Genomic DNA, 19,989 nt, shown 5'->3' with positions numbered 1-19,989 from the left:
TAAAATTGCAATATGTTTAGTACATGCTGTTGCAATAACACTTATGTTCTAGTCATCTTACTTCTACTATTAAGTTAAATTTTAATGAGTGTGTCCTAAATGCTGCTAAAAAAATGTTAAAAAAATCTAAAAAGACACGCTAAAAAACTTTAGGATGCCAGTGCACTCACTTCTCTGGGTGTCATAACTTTCCATCCAATTATTGGCAAAAATAAGAGGAAAAACCATCACATACATGACACATAGTTCAGAATCCAAGGGTACCATGACTAGCTACATAGATTACAACATGAGCTGCTAAGAAACCTAACAAACAAACCCTAACAAGTAAAGTCTTCTCAGAATTTTGCAGAAAAAAAGAGCAGAAATAGGAAAGAAGTCAAACAGTTTAAGTGACAGGGGATGACAGTCTCAACATCTTATCCAGGGTTGCTGCCTCCAGACAATCACTTGAGTTTGTCCTCTGCTTGGAAATAGCCAGGATCTCATGTCAGACGAAGGAAGTTGGTGACACAAACCAGTTTTTTTGTTGGCAATCATTACCAACCCCCATCACTGCACTGCCATGCCTCCTGAGTGGAATGGAGAAGCAAAGCATCTCAGGAAGATGTAATACTCTGGTAATCTTAGCAGTCCCTGCAGAGCAGTTCAAAGACTCATTGTCAGGGCAAAATGGAAATGGGAGCTATACTGCAGCACACACCAACTGACAAAATGTCCCTTGTGCTCTTGTGCTTATGATACAGTCACACAGACTATTTTCATTTTAGTTAAAAAAATGTAATTGGTGTTTGAGGTGGTCTACAATAAGTAGATGACATCACTACCTTAAAACCCCAACAGTGGTATGAACTGTCTCAATGTAAATACATCGGGGAAGGAGTAAATAGAAGCACAACCATGTGATCTCATTTATCGAAACCTCTCCTGGCAGTGAACAAGGCCAGAACCACCCACCAACTTTTCTCTATTTATTCAGTCTTGTGTGTTCAGGAAAGCAATCTTCACAACCAAGACTTAGGTCACACACACACAGAGCATTTAGTATTCACAAACAAACAAGACCAAAAATTCTAGTCATTTTCTTGTTCAACTTCAGGGTTTTTTCGCTTAAGCACTTGAGCTTAATTTTCTCATAGACTCCAAGTCAGCATCAAAATTTAGGTGAAGCACTTTCCCACTGAAGCCAATGGTAAAGTTCCCACTTAAATCAGGTGTTTAGGTCATCACAAATGAGCACAAATCTTGCTCATAGCCTAAGGAAACCCATTGGCATTCATTACTTGTATTTGAGTACCAATGTGAAGAGGATTTTACAGGAGAACAAGCAAAGCAGTGGAGTCAAAATGTGAAACATTACTTCAGTATTCAATGTTACATCAAATCACAATAAAATTGATGCCACTGCACTAGAAATGAAACAGGAAACAGATACCATAAAAGTTATGATAAAAATATGATCATTTCTTCCTCTTTTCTTTGGTCTACACAATGGAAATTAGCCCCTCAGTATCTTAAGTGGTCTAAATAGCTGCATGAGTTAAGCCCTATTTTAACTCTCAGCCTGCTTTTCCCACATTTACTTATGAGAGAAAAGCCCCCTATGCTAGTATCTCATTTGTCCACATTTATACCATACTACTAGTTGCAAAAGTAGTTTTATTAACATTACTCTTCTTGGTCATTAAAATTGCTTGCAGACACATGGAATATCTTTTAGGTAAACAATCAGAAATTAATGGCATGCCATCTCAGGTAAAAGTTCCAAATTTGTTCTGAGAATCTTTCCTGGGCTGTCAAAGACTCTGGGTACCATTTTCTAGTGGGGCTATATTACTTTATGTACCTCTCACTTTTTAATAAAATAGCAGCTAATGAATGGATATATATAGATTTGATTGCTGTTCTCAACTATCAAATTTTGTAGAAGTAAATTCTCGTCCATATTTTGGCATTAAAAGAAAAAAGGGATATCACTGCTTGGGAGAAAATCTGGAAGTGGAAGTGACAAGAGTTAGTTTTAAAGCTTTTGTGGAGCTTTAAAAAATGAAACCTAATAAAACCACAAGCAGACTAATGGATAATTATGACTCCTGAGCTGTACCAAGAAGCCCCACCAAAAGTTTAATAAAAGTGTCAATGCATTTTGGAAACAGCGTCACAGAAAATTGTTTTAGATAAGACCTGTTCTCTTTTTGCATCATTAATATTGAGGACAACTTCAGGAGAAATTGAGGACATTTAAGGATTTAAGTTAACTACCTATAGATGTAAATATCTATCTATAGATCCTTTAGATAAACACATGCTTGCCTGAATTTGAAGTCTTTCAGGATTAAACAAAAACCCCAGCTACGTTCAGTACACCAGGATACTGAATTAATACATTGAAAATATTTCAATTTAACCTAAAAAAGGGTACACAGTTCAGCAGACCATGGACAAGTAGCAGAAAGACACAGGAGAAGGAAAAGACAGAGGCAAGCAAAATATATTTCCTAATTCTACTTTCAACAATACTGGGAAAAGCTGATAAAGAAAAGTCAATTCTAGAGTCTCACTGGACCATCTTAGATGTTAACATAGTAAAATAAAACTTCTGAATGTTCTCCTCCCTCTCTGGGGGTTCTTTTTTTATGGCAATAGTCACAGGATCTACAAAATTCAAAACCAACTCAGAATCCGAATCCGAATGTGGCATTTTCAAACAGTGAAATATTGTAGAAACAAATCCTGCAAAAAGAATCTTTTGACAACAATAAAAATATTTGTGATCCTCTTCATGCAGAAGACGAATATAATAAAGTCTGCCAGCATCCTGGAAATATACGTCAGAAAGATCACTCCCCATATCTTCGCTCTCCCTTTACTCTTCCAAGAAGATGTTCAAACAGGAATGACAAACCATTCAGATTTTGTGTTTGAACCACATTACAAACAAGCTCTCTGCTGAGTACAAAAGCCCCTGCATCTTCTGTTCCATTTAGTTTTACTCAACATTTGAATTAGTTTTGAATTTTACCTAGTATATTTGGCACATATACTTTAGAGCCGGAAGGAAGTTTTAACAGACAAAGCCCTGTCTGCTCCAAGAAGATGAAACCAGTGCCATCTGGCAGGTGAATTAATTGTGGGGGCACATAAAATGAGACTTATTTCACACTTCTTCCATCTCAGGCTGCAGGGATAGTGCAAAGAGAAGAGACAGCTAAGAACTTACCTTGCCCATGAGCTTTCCTGAGTAGGAAAATCTGTAGTGGAATGCTGGTGACTACTAGCACCTATGCTATGCCATTGTTAGTGCTCTCCTGGAGAGTGTTAAACTGTGAGATAACAACCTGATTTAGCATCCACCTTCAGCTGTTCCAACTGCCTAGAGGCCACTCCTCAACCCTGGCATCCACTAGTCCTAGGATCATGATGGCCCACTGTCCTAAGGGATTAACAGGATTTAGTTGCAGTGGAAGGCATGTGGTATGGCCATTGTAATTAAAGCACATTATTGAGTTCTCAGGCTCAATGTCACTTTTAGAGCGATAGCTCTTGTCAATAGTGAGGAGACAAGAAGCTACAAATGCTTGGGAGAATAAGTTAAGAGTAATGAAGGGTTTAGTGGGAAAAAAAGGATCTGAAAACGACAAAGAATATACACAAAAGTGTTTTCGTTACTATCTCTAAAAGGGTCAAGAATACAAGGGCCTAGGGACGAGCACTGAAAACAAAAGGGATTGAAGACAATGATCCACATGAAGAGAAATGTGAAATCTTGTGTTTCTGGTCCCAGTGAAAGGCAAAAAAGAGTGCTCCAAGGGAAAAATAATCCTTGTATATACTCAACAACCCCTCAGCAAATAATTTTAAATAAAAGGGAAAAAATCTTCTTTCCCAGATGTGCAGTCTGTCAAAATCCCTGTCACAGGTATCACAAAGGCTAAGAGCTTAACAAGATTCTACAGAAGAGTATCCTATACACAGACACCATTACCTTTAAGCAAAGGTAAATAATGACGCACCATGGGCATCTTCTTTCCTCAGAGCTTAAATCATTCTGATGAAAGCAAATCTCTTACTTGGAACACTTTCACTGTGCAACAGAGAGCAGAGCAGAGGTCTCCTATCAAGCACTGATCTAAGCTGGCCTGGCTGATGCCCAGGGTACACGAGTGCACAGAAAAACCAGAGCCAGAGCAATTCTAAGCTAAGAGAGTGGAGAGTGGCTTAGCTCTGAAGCACCAGGCATCACCACCACCTCCAGTCCTGGATCTAGCTCAGTCCACTGAACTGGTCGGATCCTAGCCACAGTCCATGCATCCCCAGTAAAGATGTACACACTGACACTGAGGCCTTCAACAGCTATTCATTAATTCAGCTTTCTCCTAATCTCTGAAGTCGCTGATTTTGGTCACTGTCAAAGTGATCATCTGAACACCTACTAAACATCTGGCATTACACTGAAGTCCCAAGGGCACAGGTAATAAGTATTCTTGTGAATGCATTGACCTAACCAAAGAACTCTCCTGTGTCTTCTAGGAAACTCTTTATTGCTGCAGAAAGGTTTGCAATTTCCTGTGCACGTGTCAACTGATAGTAGCTAAGCACAGTTACTTCCTATATATACACATACACACACAGAGTACAGTCCCACAGTTTTAATCCCATTTAAAAATGGCCAAGAAGCTTCAGTCTGAAGCTACATATAGGACACAGACAGAAATTGCAAACACTGCCTTCTGAAACCAAAACAGACAACCAAATGAGCCCAAATTGTCAAGTCTGAGATACGTACTGAGGAAAAGGTTATTCAATATTGAAGATGGTTGGGGAGTCTAAAATGCATTTTTGAAAACACTCATCTCATACAGGGAGACTGTGTGTAGACATTGGGGACAGTTTTAAAGCCCTGTAGCATACTTAACCTCACCTACTTAAGCACAAGGCAGCAGGGACATCCAGCTAGGTCATTCATTCAGCTGGGGTCTCTCTACGCCAGTGCTCAAAAGAATATTCTTGGTTGTTCATGGACATCTACAACTAGGTTAAGCTCTGAGAAAAAACCTGAGCTGCAGGATGTCTTTCTCAAGCACAAGCTCCCATGCCAATAAAATAGCACCTTGCATGCAAAAGATGCACAACATTCTGCTTGGCAGACAAAATCTTTGCTAAATAGCAAGAGCTGAGAGAAGGTAAGACACCTAAGGATTACAAACAAGCAGTAGGATATTACCTGGTTGAAGAATTTCTTTAACAACAGAAATGTATTCCTCAGGCTTCTGATCAGTAGAAATCTCTTTGCTGCCACCAGCTAAGGTCAGTATCTCATAAAGAATCTCTGAATTCTCCACTCCACAAAGCAGAATTACCACATTATCCAGAGGTTTTAGAACTTGTTCCAGAAAATAACTTCTCCTTTGATTCAGGCAGTTAAGAAGTCCACATGAGAGTATCAGGAGTTTACATTTATAAGACAGTAAACAGAGTAGCTCTTGGTGCTTGAAAGATGAATTTTCTAGATCATAGAGTAAGATTCCTTCTTTGTCCACTATGAGTCCAAAAAGAGATTTTAAATACACAGCCCACTCTTCTGCTTCTTGCTCATATATCACGAGGATATCTTTTGTATTTTCTAAAGAGAAAAAAACATTAAAAAATATTTTCAAATGTGGTTTACATACATTAAAAAACATCAGAAGACAGATGGACTGTCATCGTTCCCATCCTCCCCCTCCATAAAACCTTAAGGTGCTGAAGAAATTATCTTTAGCAGAAATCAGCTCATCACCTTGAAATTACAACATCTCCTTATTTCTAAGGCCAAGGCAGAAAGATTGCCCACAGAAATACTGGAAAAATAACTCAGGATATTATGTTTAGAACAACTAATATTTCAGAATAAGTATTGAAACTGCAGTGTAGGGAGCAGAGTGCATTCACATATTCTGCTCCCTCCTAAAGCCTTGACAAATAGGCAGTAGTATTAAAAATGGAACACAGCTTTTAATGACAGAAGTAAAGAATACGTATTTGAACACATGAACATGATCCAACTTCATTATAAAATTCATTGGTATGTTTAGGATATTTTGTCAGCATGGTGTCAGGATACAAACTCATGATCTTTCTTTACTGTCCTTATTCTAAGAAAATTACTTGAGACCTGCCAAAAAGAAATCTAGAACTCTATTTTTTCAGTTCTTTCCCTTTAAGATGTAAAACATGGTAACTAATACCCTTCCGCAGAGTTACTAGGGTCACAGTTTGAGACAGAGGCAACAGGCACAAGTTGAAACACGGGAGGCTGCTCTGAGCATCAGGAAATGCCTTTTTCTTCGTGTGAGAAGTGGCACAGGCTGCCTGGAGAGGGTGTGCAATCTGTCTCCTTGGAGCTACTCAAAAGGTGCCTGGATATGGTCCTGGCTCTAGGTGTACAGGAGAGCTCCCAAATGTCCCATCCAACCTCAGTCATTTGATGATCGTGTGAAATTACCAAAAACTGTGATTTGATGAGTAACACAATAGTAATACACATGAAGCCAGGGTGGTTTAATAGCCCCAGTGTAGTTGACAATCACAGCCTCATGGAGCAACAACGTGAGGCTGAGGAATAGATACAGCTTCTGCACTTTGCTTCACTGTGCCTCAGTGTCTGCCTGCTGGTCAGGGTCAGGCAGCCTGACTGACACTTGCCTGCAGTGCACCACAGCTCCTTTGAGTGCCTAAGCTGCTGCACTGTGAGGATCAGGAGATATGGAAACAGAGGGTACACAGAGCTAAAATGTTTCTGGGGCACACAAACAATGTGGGCAGTGGGATGCACTGTTGGAAGAACAGTACAGATGTAGCTAAGGAAAATAAAAAACTTGTCAAGGATCCCACATCAGCCCACTTATAAAAGGATAAACTGAACGAATATCTCCAGTCCAGGATTAATGCTTAAATTATTTGTCCTCCTTTTCTTTTAGAATAAATTATTTCTATTATTATTTTGACAATTTGTTCATCCATTCTTTCCTCTGGAGATACTTGAAACAAAGCTTACTCAGCAAAAGCTGATTGAAACTTGTAGAGAAGGGATTCTATCATTTAGTCTCTTGAGTTCATTGCATGTCTACAAACTCCTTGAAGGACTGTTGCCATCTTTTTAAGATTTGTGAAAGCTCACCCTTCCACAAAGTTTTCTGTCACAGGAAATCATAAAGGGTCATGCTCAACATTGTAGCAGGTGATGATATTTCAAGTTAACCAACTCTTACCAGCACACTAAAACAGTGTAATATTTGTTAAAATGTATTTGGACAGATGAATACTGCATTTCCCACAGTAAAAACAATCTGAAAAATACCTGTTTCTAATTAAATGTTGAATATTAATAATAAGAAAAAGAAGCAGGGTATTTCTCAGTTAAGTCAGAGCAAAATAGTTTGGTTTATGATGCTGGGATAAAAAAAAATTACTTGCCACAACGTTGTTTTCTGAATCTCATCTAATCTTCCATAATACTCAGACAGACATGCACAAAGTAGAAACAAAAAGCTATGAATTGCTGCACACTTTCAAAAGAAGAACCTGTATTAACAGTGCTGTAAAGCTCTTCCAGTCTGACCACACAGTTTCATATCACAGAAAATGAAACAAGCAAGTACCTTCTTGTTGCAGTGTGTTGCAATTTCCTGTTTTAGACATCTTAGTCCCTTCCCAGGTGTGGAAATCCCCTTCCCCCTCACCCCCTGCTGGGCTGTCAATCAGTCTTAACATTCCAGCAAGGCCTCGTGTGGTTGGTCAAGTTCAAAGGACGCCCTTCAGGCCTGGGGTCATTGACCTGTCCATGTGTCCCTCGTCCCCGAGACCCTCCTCCTCCCACCTGGTTGGTGCCTCACCTGTCCCTGGGCTTAAATTGAGCCAGGACCATGTGCTCAGTATTCTGTTGGAGTGGTTACCAAGATTCAGATGTCAGTGACCATGGAATAATACTCTGGATAGGAACCCTCCGACAGAATCCGTCTCCTTTTCCTCTTCACCCTAGCCTGAAGCCCTTCCACCTGAGGTAAACTGAGTTTCCACAAGCCTGGATTTGTTCAGTGCCCAGCTGCAACACCCAGCCAGCCAAAAGTGTCTCTGAGGTGAAACACCACAGTTGTCACCTTTGGCCCAGCAGCAAGGGTCAGACGAGCCCAGGTACAATCTACCTGGTAATATTGGAATCATATTTCCATACCTTCTATTTACATACAGTCCCTATTAACTAAAAGCATTGGAGCAGTTCTTTAAAAATGTGGATATAAAGACAATACTTACACCATAAGGAAAATTTAAGAATCCGTTCTTTAAACTTTTTTGAATTTACTTGGTTCTAACTTCCAGCCATAATATAATTTCATATTTCTGCAATCCTAAAGGAGCATCTCTTCTTCTGCTCTCAGGAATCCATCCCCCTAAGGTCTTCAGATTCCCATGAATTAACTCTTAGCCTTGCCTTCATTACAGTTTGTAAACTAGGATTAATACTCTTCCCACCACAACTGGGACATGGTAGAACTCTCCCTATTTTTTGTCCTGCACTTTTGTGAATCCGCCCACCTTTTCAAAATACTGAGAAAACCACAACTGCATACAAGGTAGGGGATCCTTCATACAGTGCATGAGAAGAAAAAAAATAACCTTGGGTATGCACATGAGCTCATAAACAATGAATTTCATTCACATTCATTCATCCCTGTGCAAATGGAAAGTACAAGGCTTGAAAAAGGTACTCAAAAAATTCTAAAGATGAAAGTGAGAAACATGCATCGAAAGGATAAAAGAAGACAAACTAATTCCACTTCCATATGGAATATCTGCAGTCTGCAGCTTTGATCTTGGCTAAGCAGGAATGAGAAAGGGGTTTTATGATGTTTATTGAAGGTTCAACTGCATTTCTTCTCAACTATATTGATTTTTATATATGAGAAAGAAAGCTTTATTTGTATAAGAAAGGGAGAGTGAAATATATCTGGCACCACACTTGATAGAATAAAAGCTCTGCAGCACACATCTCATAAAGCTCTAATGCAATATGCTCCCCCTATTTAATTTGTCTTTTCTATCTATATACAGAGGGAAGAGCCATGCTGTTGAGCAAGGTTTTTCATACTGCAGTTTGGTGCAATGTTTATTGAAGCAAGCAGCAAGTGCTATTAAGTCACCTCTGGGAAACCAAACATGGGTATGGTTTGAATTATAAGCTTGCAATATTTTTTTTTCTAACATTGATCTCCCTTCTGTATTAAGAGTTAACTTCATTATTAAGCAGGAATGTAAGGCTTGCATCTTATTTGCCCCAAATTGTATTAAAAGGTGAAATATTATATTTTGAAATGCTTGCCTGAATAGAAATGTGGAGTCAAAGTTGACCCTACAAATAGGTACGATGTCCCCTATCAAAAATCCACTCTATGTACTAGTAGCTTTTTCCTCTGATACTGTTTTCATCTTCATAGATTCTACTCAGATGCATACGCAGGCACCTTACTTGAAAATTAAAACCCACCAAAACTCTGCCTTTAGAACAGCATTATTTTTCCTGAAACAAAAAACCAATCAAGTTTGGCTTTACTGCAACACTCCCCACTACTGAATATACAATAACAATGCTCAACTTTTCAGCCAGAGTTTTTTCCCCTTCATTATTTTCATCTCTTAATGAATAATTCTTTCAATTTACTGCACTTGAAATATATCTAAGTAGAGAATAATTTTGTTCCCTTGAAAGTTAATGTAATAGAAACTACCATATCCTGACAAAATTAAGTTGTGCTTCATCTGCTCCTACTTGCAAACTGACTCAAAAGTAGAAATAAAACTTATTATTAGTTCAGCAATGAGAAACAGTAAGAGAATTTTTGCAGTCATCCATAACCTGAAAGGGGTTCTTCTGACAAGCAAAACTCTTCTCTAGTTACTGGTGCATGGTTGCCCAAGAAAGCACAACTCATGTCATCTGAAGGTCTCTTTGAGAAAACCTGCTAGATACTGTGAGATTTCTGTGACCAAGAAGGAATCAATAACTTGTGTATATAGGGCAAAAGAACATGTCTTTTATGGCAAGAATTATAAGATATAGTAAAGGGAAGAAAGCACCAATATATTAGAGAGTTAAAGGAAACCTCAAGGACTCTGCAATGCACCAAACACACGAGGAAGGCAAAAGAAACAAATGGAAAATTGGGGTCTAGTAGCTGCTCTTTAACAGATATCTCAGTTTATGAATCTTGCAGTCTGTAAAAGATCATTTCTGTGTGTTTAGAAATAATCAAGAAGCACTTATTAATGCTCATCTTTGAGAATGACACTGCACAGGTGTCAATTCATTCCCGATCTTTTTAAAGGCCTTTTAGGTTTGTAGGAGTTTGTAAAGGTTTGTGGGGGAAATGCTTTACTTCTAGATATCTTTGACCTGAATTTTACTACAGTTGTTTCCATAATTCAGCACTAACAGAGTTTATTTGATTTAAATAAGGCTGATTATAATTAGGATAGGATATAAAAATTGGCTCTACAGTCCCACTACCTTAAGACATTTTGATGAAAAAATGTCAGGTTTGAACATGAGCTTTTATCCAAGTTTTAATGGAAAGATGGATCACCATATTTCTCAGGGTTGTCCAGAGCCTTTTCCAGTTAGGGTACTGGAACCAAAAAATGGAATTCCCTGCTATTCACTCAGCTGCCCATAACCACATATCAAGCCTGCCACAGTCAGCCCCAACAGAAACATAATTCAAGTCTGTTTACAATCCTCACCTCAATCTCATCAGCCTTTGATACCTCTGTGAAGAAAACAACCGCTCAAGTTGTTCTCCACCCTTAGGTTGAGAAAGGACAGGACAAACTGCTAGACAAAGCATAAAGTTTGTCCCTTTTATTTCTTCCTGTCACAGATGTCGTCACTTGGGGAATGGAAAGTTGTTTGATTTTTTAAAAATATCACTCTTAAAAGGAAAGAAATGAATGAACTCAGTATGCAATGAACTACTATCCATCAGCAAAAATTTGTTAAAATAAGTACAGCAGTTAAATATCTCAAAGGAGAAGTGGAAAGACACTGAAGCTCTTGCTCACTTTCTCATAATATATTGATGAAAAATCTGGACAATATAAGTGATATGGAATGACATCCACTGCATCTTTAATTCTTTTGTGAATAGCAGACTACACTCTCAAAGATCATCATGAGCATCTTTTCGTGATAAGAACTCACACAAAAAGAAGCAGCATTTTTTATCCAGGCAAGCAGTGCCAGGATAGAGCTATTCAAGACTTTACAAGTTGACTGCACTCACCTACATCACCCCGTAGGATGAAACTATGGATATAGTCATGAGGGTCATGACACAATGAAAAAGAAATGGAGCCTCAGAAATATCAGGAAGCATAAAATAACCCAGACTCCCCTCTTTACTCAGATTTTCAAAACTTTTCTTCTAATCTCAAGAAGATTCATTTCTATCTGGGCTGTATGTGGGATGGGAATGACAAGCGTACATACTAGCTCAAATAAGACTTTAGAATCTAAAGATTTTTAGTCTCTTGGCTCCTTTGCAATCTTTTGACAAAGATTCCACCATTCATCTCTTCACACTGCTTTCCTTGATCACTAACAGTGGTATGATAAAAACTGGAAAAAGTTTCACTAGCACTTCAAACAACTCCTGCAATCTAACATTTGGAAATAGAATGAGAACATTTAATTCAGCACTAATGAGTGGCCTTCACATAACAAACTGCCCCTCACTCATCAAGAAGGCATTGATTTTCCCAGTCAGCACACCTCACACACATCCAGTAAATGTGTCTCAAAATGCATCTCCAGCCCTTGGTTTCTGGAATTCTGCAAGGCAAATCCCCCGAAGGAAGCCAAAAAGCACTCATTGCAGGAAAGACAGCAGAAAGCACTTTAGAACTACTTGTAGATAATGGAAAACATTTTCAAAGCAGTTCATTTTGCTTCTCTGAGGTGCTCCAGTAAAGGAAATGAAAATTTTAAGAGCCACTTGTAAACTTTAGAGTGAGAATACAAAGTAGCAAAATTGCTGCAGTGCTGTGGTACACCTGTTTCAATTAAAGCAATTATCCTAAAACAAAGGGCATTGTTGCCCTCACTGTATCAGCCAGCAGTGGCTGCACTTCTATTCTCAAATGCCTATTTAACTAGCAAGTAACAAGAACATTTTCATCCTTTATGTACCTTCTGTTGGTAATTGCTAAATTGTATGTGAAAACAAATACTTGCTCTGTCTCTATGAAATCAAGCCTCATGACTTCATCCTTCTTCTTACTATACTTAGCGAGGTCTGGAGTGGGCAAAATTAGGTTCTACAGAGAGAAAAAATGTTTGTAGAAATGGCATCAGTTTACCCTTGACCTAGTTAGTTTTCCCTGTAAAGAAAACCATTTATCTTCCCTCTGGTAACAATGGGAAAACAGAACCAAAAAAATTTCTGGGGTGTCCTTTCACAGCACCAACCTGGCACAGGTAGACCAGAAAGATTCCTGATTATCAAACATGACAAAGCTAATGTTATGCCCAAAAAGCTGTTTCTTATCAAGCAATATGGCCTTATTTCCTGGTTTAGGCCTTTCTCTCTGATCTGTCCTATGGATCTTTTCAGCTGAATATCTACTGAATATCTACAGGCTCTTGCTTCTAATGAACAAGGCTCAACACAAACATGGGATATAGAGGACAGAAACCATTTCTCTATTTCAAGGTAGACCGTCTCCTCCATCGCAATTGCAAAGAGGTAAAATCTCCTGTCATTACAGTCACTTCTTGGAGAGCAAATTGCACCTTCAGTAGATTTTAGCACAAAATCAGGTAATTCAAAAAATGATTTAGACATGAACAAATAATGAAAAGAAATATACCATAATGACAGCACGAAGAGCTGGAGTAATATGCTACTCCTTTATGATTGCCATGGAACAATCCTTAAGGTCACATGAAAACCTGAACAAGTCTTTAAAGTCACAGGAAAACCTGAGGAAGCTGTATCAAGTTTGCACTACCAGACGTAACCACCACTTGAAGATTTCCCTTATAGTATAACTATGGTTTTATAAACATGAAATTTTTAAAAACACTTAATTTCAAAGCGTCCTGTTAGGGCAGACAAAAGCATCCTCTTTATCTGAATTATTTTTTTTAATTTCCAGCATTTCTCTTATCAGGATGCCTTTAGATGTTCTCATCCTTACATAGTACAGGCAATTTGGGATTTATCCTCACATTTAAACTCTGACTTAAATTCAATGTCTTTGCTTTATCTTTTGCCTTCTCTTGCCTTTTTTTATCTGCCCCCTTTGATTCCATTGTTACTTCCTATTCTCACAAATTCTTAACTTTAATTCAAAATAAGAAACAAAGAATGGAATACATGTTCAGCAGATATTATTTAGGGAAAACATTATTGTGAAATTCAGTACATTTACCTCTAACACAAGAGAATATATTTCAGAAAATAGGGCTTCCACAACAAAACAAAAACACACTGATCTTGTAAGAAATAAAATTTTGGGTAAGTTGCTTTAGCTGATTCCACCAGCTAAGGTCTGGGAAGGTCACACCATGGCAACTGATGTACAAAACAAGAAAGTGTCCTACACATTAAGTGGTCTAATTTGTATGCCAGGGTCTTGACAGACACTGATCACCAGGCAATATTTAACAATAAATAGTACTATTTACTGCAATTTATGCTCTGTGTTACCTGAATTTGTAATGTGATTAAATACACTGAAATAACTGTAGGTGACATCCCAACTACTCCTAAATTACAGATTACCCTTGACACTAGAAATCTGTAGCAATCTGGCAGCACTCTCAGAGCAGTCATCGAATGGTTTGGATTGGAAAGGACCCTTTAAGACCATCTCATTTCCAGACCCTGCCATGGGCAGGGACACCTTCCACCACACCAGGCTGTTCAAAGGCCCATCCAACCTGGCTGGGAACCTTTCCTTTTATGGGGCATCAACAGCTTCTCTGGGCAACCTGTTCCAGTGTATCATCCACACATACTGGGTTTCTAAACCTACTGCTTCCTTTGCCACAAGTCAGAGTACTGAGGGAGGGCTTTTGAGATCCCACAAATTAGATGGCTTGATCTTCTCCTGCTTTTGCAATCCAATTATAAATCCATATTTTAATGCAACTCATTTAATTGAGCATTCATCCAGAAATTTAAGTAAATGTGATAAGCAGTTTTTGTTTGATGTATAACATGTCTGAGTTTTGAGGCTGTAGAAGAAATTGTCCTCCAGTTTTAGCTCTTTTCTTTCCTCCCTTTCTGACAAATAAAGGACAGTCACTAAAAACACCCAAACACTAACAACAGAACAACCCAAGACAAATATCCCATCAGCGGTGGACAACCACTTCATAGTTGTTTTGAACTTTTTAACAGCATTCATGCTAATGTTGCACACAGAAGGAAGTAAATGAAGTAGAAAATTACATAAACATGCAGCTTCAAAAAAATGAGCAATGACATAGCTAACAGCGAGTTAAAAACCAAGCTAAATAAAACACTCAGGAACAAATTCAGTTGAAGGCTGACTTCTCTATATTAAACCCACCCCTGCTTCCTCTCCACTGCCTTAAGACAGATTCTACAGCCCAGCTATATAAGAAACTACTTGTATTTCTGTCCATTGGATAAAGCAAGCAGCTTAGTTAAATGAATGCCAACCTGCCTTCACAAATTTAACCATGTATTTGCAAAATTGAATGTGACTCCCAAATGCATGCTGCAGCTTTCATGAGATTCAAAAGACATTTTTCCAATAAGAACACATCCTCAGTATAGGTTTAACACAAACAATTACCTTCCCCCCTACCTTGCAAAACAAATTCTCAAAATTATTACTGGTCCTAAAATAAGAACAAATTGGAGAGTTACCTGGGTAACAATTTTGGGTCCTCCTCCAGTGGAGAGACCTTGCAGAAATATTTTTGTATAACTACTACTGCTTCAGACCACAAAGATGTTTCCTGGAAATAAACCAATTCTATATGTTGAGGTTCTTACAAACAGATTTACTATACAATACATACATACCCACCCTACATTGCAGTATAGTCTCACTGTGGGGTAGAAACAGGAAAAGTAGTACACAATTGTGTACACTGGAAGAAAAGTATCTCACTGGTACTTCCACCTTTTGAAACACACTATCATCCATTTCTAGTTCCAAAGGTACAGAAAAGAAAGTGAAAACAAACCTGTCCTGAACTGTTTTTGACACCAAGATAAACCTTTTCCCACTACAGTCAGAGAACCTGTGTAGTTCAAATACAGTAAAACTCAGAAGCTTGAGGTAGCCACGCCAGGACCAAAGAATTATGAAGCATCCTGCTTTTTACATCATCAAGTCCCTTGTTGTTCAACCAAATCTGGATAACTACATTTTTACTTTCCTCTTGAGCATTCAGAAAAAAGAAACATATAAAAATTAAACAGGCAGATGCCATCATAGGTCTATCACCATGGTCACTGCACTTGTATTTCATTAGTGTCTAATGTAAGACTCCTCAGGATCCCACAGTTTAACACACTACCAAGTGCCAGCTGCTCAGCAATAACCACGTGCTCATTTGGTAAAGGTATGAAAAACAATGTGCAGTTTTAATTTTCCATCTCTGGAGTTTATTCTGCCTGTTCCATTTTCCATTTAATGCAGATGAACATGATAACTGCACAAACATCTCAAATGTTCAGAATCACCCCTCACATGCACTGCCTGCAAAGGCCATGGGACCAGACCAGAGCGAGTCTAAAACAACCTCTCTTCAATGCACCTTGCACAGCTCTCAGGCCCCACTGCTGAGCTCTGCACATCCTGTTTAGCAGGGAACACCACTTACCAACGTGGAAGTAGCCTTGCAGCATTAGGAAACAAAGTTCTTAGAGTGCTCCCTGCCCACACCCACTCAGTGCTAGAGCACACTAAACATGAGCATGAGGTTGAGCTCCCACTCTCTTGGGCACACTTGTGCCAAAGCAGGTGTCTCAGGAGACACCTGAGCATAGCAACTTCTACTGACTCTATAGATGGGACAGACTGGAGAGCTATACCCTCCTGTAGTGTTTAATGCCCTTGCAGGTACCCAGCCTGGCTAATCAGGACCACAAAAATATGAAACATTTCTTAAATTAAATTCTCATTATGATATCAAAATTCAGTGATCCAGATTTTAGCAATATACCGAGAAGAGAAATATCCACAAACAGAACAACATGCTCAAAAGTCAATTTCAAAAAATGACAGTGCTTACACCTCCTCTCATCCTTCTGATCTTTCAGTAAGAAATAAATACCTATAAAAGTAGAGGAACTTAAGTTTGGAAACACTCCTCTAAAGAATTCTACTACTTTGATAAAGACTTAGATCCTAAACTATCATTTATCCAGTACTGGATTGGTTTTTTGTTACACAAAAGTGAAAACTTTTTCACTTATTAAGCAAAACAGATTGTTTAGGGGAGAGCACGTATACCTGGAAATTCAAATGTTACAATGCTCATCTGTGGCATAATTGTGGTGAGAAATAAATTAGTGTAATTGACTTTTGTAATATTTTAAGTATTTTAGGTTAATGTTCAACCCTCGATTTCTGATAAAAAAACTTTTCACAGAAGTCTCCAAAATGTTACAGCCAATGAATGAGTTGTCACAGTTTAAAAGGATAGTTCTGCCTTTTAACTGTATTATTTAAGGCATGGTTGTGTTCAAAATGAACGCTACTTATTATTATACATGTCATTCAAAATGAGCATGGACTTAACAGCATGTGGGAGTACAAAAACTATGGCATATATTACATATTTACAAGCTAAGATACAGAAACATGGCTTGCCATTTTAATGAATTCTATAAGTATCAGTGTTGAAATACAGGCTGTAAGCTTGCCAATGAAACATAACTGTTTTTAAACTCTTAGAAAACCAGCTGACAATAGCTTGGCAAGAACACTAGCAGAAAATTAAAATGGAACTATCCTGAATGTACCCTTTAAGCAGAAAATTCTTCTGCTTCCAAACTGTTAAATGTAGGATCTGGCCTAAACTTCCACTGAAAATACATTTTCCCCCAATTCAATCATTACAGACTATTTCATTCGAGGCCAAATTAGATTTGGCCTCCTCTGAAATAGCTAGTTTTGAACAGGGAATGGAATTGATATGGGAGAGAAACACATTTGAAAGTTTCAATAAGATTACTGTGTTGCAAAACTAGAAAGCATGTATAAGAACCTTAAAGTTCTGATTTAAAACACTGGCAAAATTTCCTTTGATAGTGCACAGCAACAAGGCTTTGTTGATTAAATAGAGTTATTCTGAGACACACTAGGCTGGGGAATTAGCATTCCATGTTTAGAGGTAGGAAGTCTACAGCAACCAGAGACTCAGTGAAATATCTACAAACAGACATCTCAGGGGGGTGGAGGAAAAAAGGTATATTGAGTTTTGTGCATTTTTATTAGATTTTCCAGATACTATAGAACATCCTTTCCAAGCAAGACTACTCTTATTATTTGATTAAATCTTTATAAAGTTCTCATAATATAAGCCTACCTTTAAAAAATACTGTTTAAAAGATTCAGATGAATTTGAAATGCAAAGTACCTTTAGGTACTTCAAGTAAGATTAAGCTGCCAGAGTTTACTTTCTGGACAGAGCTAGAATCATTTAGAGTCTCAGAAAGATGTTGGAAGTCTATCTGGCTTACTTGAAGGCCTTGCTTTTGTCAGGAAAATCCACAAATGCCAGAGGTTTATGGCAAAAAAAGAGACACAAGAGTCCTGCAATTTTATTTGAATAAACAAATAAAGGGAGAGATTCCACTGGGGCACATGCACACGGGGTTTTCTCTCTCAAGGTTTTGGAGGCCACAGCCTCCTTTGATCCCAAACTCTCAGCCACATGGTGTCTTCTTCCTTTCCCTACTGGCTGGGGCCCCAGGAAGATATAGCCCTCCCCAACCACCTACCACATATCCCCCCTTGAACCTACTACTCTACCTCAGTGTTCAGAAACTCTGGCTTGTGCAGACCCATGTCTGTTCGAGCAGCCAAGCTGCCTGGGCTCAGCAATCAACCTGCAGCCCAGAGTCAGTAGAGACATGAAGACCCATTTCAAAGACAGTAACACACACCTTCACCCATCAAATTGTTTAGAAAGGCATTAGCTTTCCTGTCAATCCCTCCTCTTCTTCTGTCTCAATTTGCCTTTTTACAAACACTAGTTATCATTAATTTAACCCTTCCTACCAACCAGGAACACTTGAAACAGCCCCTCCTGATTTTTTCACATCTGGTCCCTGCACCAGGAATGGCAAGTAAATAAAGGGAATAAAGTAGACAATGACAGTTCATATTAGTCCATGAATCACTAGAGCTCCTTGCTATGGCTACTGAGAACTGAAGCCTGCCATCCTTTTCTTCCAGCTGAGAAGTACAAACCTCCAGAGAGTTAGAGACCTTGACCTGAGTATGATAGGCCCACACATGTCCAGCTGTCCTGACTGCTGTCTCTGCTGTCCTGGTCGAATGCTACAAACAGCAAAGACCAAAGGCAGCATCTGGACTAAGGGGGCTTCCTGTCCAAGTCAGCCCAAATGACCTCAAGTGTTCCCTACCAGGGACTCCAGTGACCTCAAGTCAGGAAAAATGATCTCAAGTAACCTGTGTGACCTCAAGCAACCCCTGATGTTCTGCCCCTTCAGCTCTTAGTGAGGAGCAGCCTGCAGCACCCCACATCACATCATTACCAGGCTAGCTGGTGAGGGATACAAAGCAGACTCTCCCACAGCTTCCCTCCCAACCTAGTCCCTCCCTTCATCTTCTTCTCACAGAGTAATTTCCTCAGCAGCAGGATCTGAGCAAGCCAAAAAACTCACCTGGCTCATGGCAGCCGTTCAGTTTTGCTGCACCCAATCAGTACAGAGTCTTAAACTGGGTTAAAAAAACCCAAAAAACCAAAAGCAATAAACATTGTTACACAAAGAAAAAGTAAAAAACAGTGTCGCAGCATACATCACAGTTGAGATGGCCACAACACACAGAGTATCACCACACAATTTTAGAAGGCTTTAAGTATTCACCCACACAGAACAACACCATACCCCATCAGAAGACTTCAAGCATCTGCCCATACAGAGTAACATTACTCCAGAAAGCTGCAAGCATCCACCCTTCTTGCTCTTCAGCCCAGCCTTTTATACCCTCATTGTCCATGCATTGCACCGGTGTGCCCTCTGTTCCCTTTGGTGATGGGTCAGTGCCCCAGGCCCTCCATGGATCACTGCTGTCAGTGCTGCTCACCTGCTGCTCACAGCTGTGCCCATTGGGGATGAGGCTCAGCCACCTAATTACCACAAACAGCATGCCTACAAAACAACTCAGTGGACACAAGCCAACTTACTCTTTATATCTCATTCTTCCTGGCCTTTCCCAATCCTGTACAATGTGTTTGAAGGGAATGGGCAAAGGCAGCTATGAAAATAAAGCACACACATTCACCAATAGTGGTTGAATAAAATGCACCTGTTTGTCTTTCCCACTTACCAAAAGAACATTTGAAAAATTGTTCCCCCTTTGGCATGAAATTCATATTAGACAGAGAAGTTCCTGTGTCCATCCCTTTGGTCCTGGGGTCCCTGCACTTTATCCCATCAAGGATTGTAAAAACTGTGCCATTATCCTTGCCAGTACCTTTACCTCTCCTTCATTCCTTCTTTCATATCTTTTGTATATCTGAGATGCCTTTCTAACCATCTCCTGGAAGGGCTCACTCAGCCTCCTCTCCAGCCCCTGCCCCTGCTGCATGTGGGCTCTCACCCTCCCTCAGTTTGAAGTAAACTTGAATAGAGACTCTAACTCACATGAATTGTTTGTTTCAGTTCTCTCAGACAAAAGGCAGTTGAAAAATAATGATCAAATAGTCATTTTTCAGAG

The 19,989-nt window shown here is 39.1% G+C and overlaps 1 protein-coding gene across 1 annotated transcript in view; it reads right to left on the bottom strand.

The window, feature by feature from the left end:
* BANK1 (B cell scaffold protein with ankyrin repeats 1) overlaps positions 1-19,419 on the bottom strand; it is a 132,056-nt gene extending 112,637 nt beyond the window's left edge. The window contains exons 1-2 of the mRNA XM_064712302.1: positions 19,257-19,419; positions 5,225-5,623 (exon numbers count right to left, since the gene is read on the bottom strand). Of these exons, the coding sequence (XP_064568372.1) occupies positions 5,225-5,623; positions 19,257-19,419 (562 nt within the window). The remainder of the gene's footprint in view (positions 1-5,224; positions 5,624-19,256) is intronic.
* Positions 19,420-19,989: the final 570 nt, after the last annotated feature.

Source organism: Zonotrichia leucophrys, chromosome 4 (genome assembly GCF_028769735.1).
Source record: "Zonotrichia leucophrys gambelii isolate GWCS_2022_RI chromosome 4, RI_Zleu_2.0, whole genome shotgun sequence".
Lineage (NCBI taxonomy): Eukaryota > Metazoa > Chordata > Aves > Passeriformes > Passerellidae > Zonotrichia > Zonotrichia leucophrys.
This window is presented reverse-complemented; position numbering and strand designations above follow the sequence as displayed.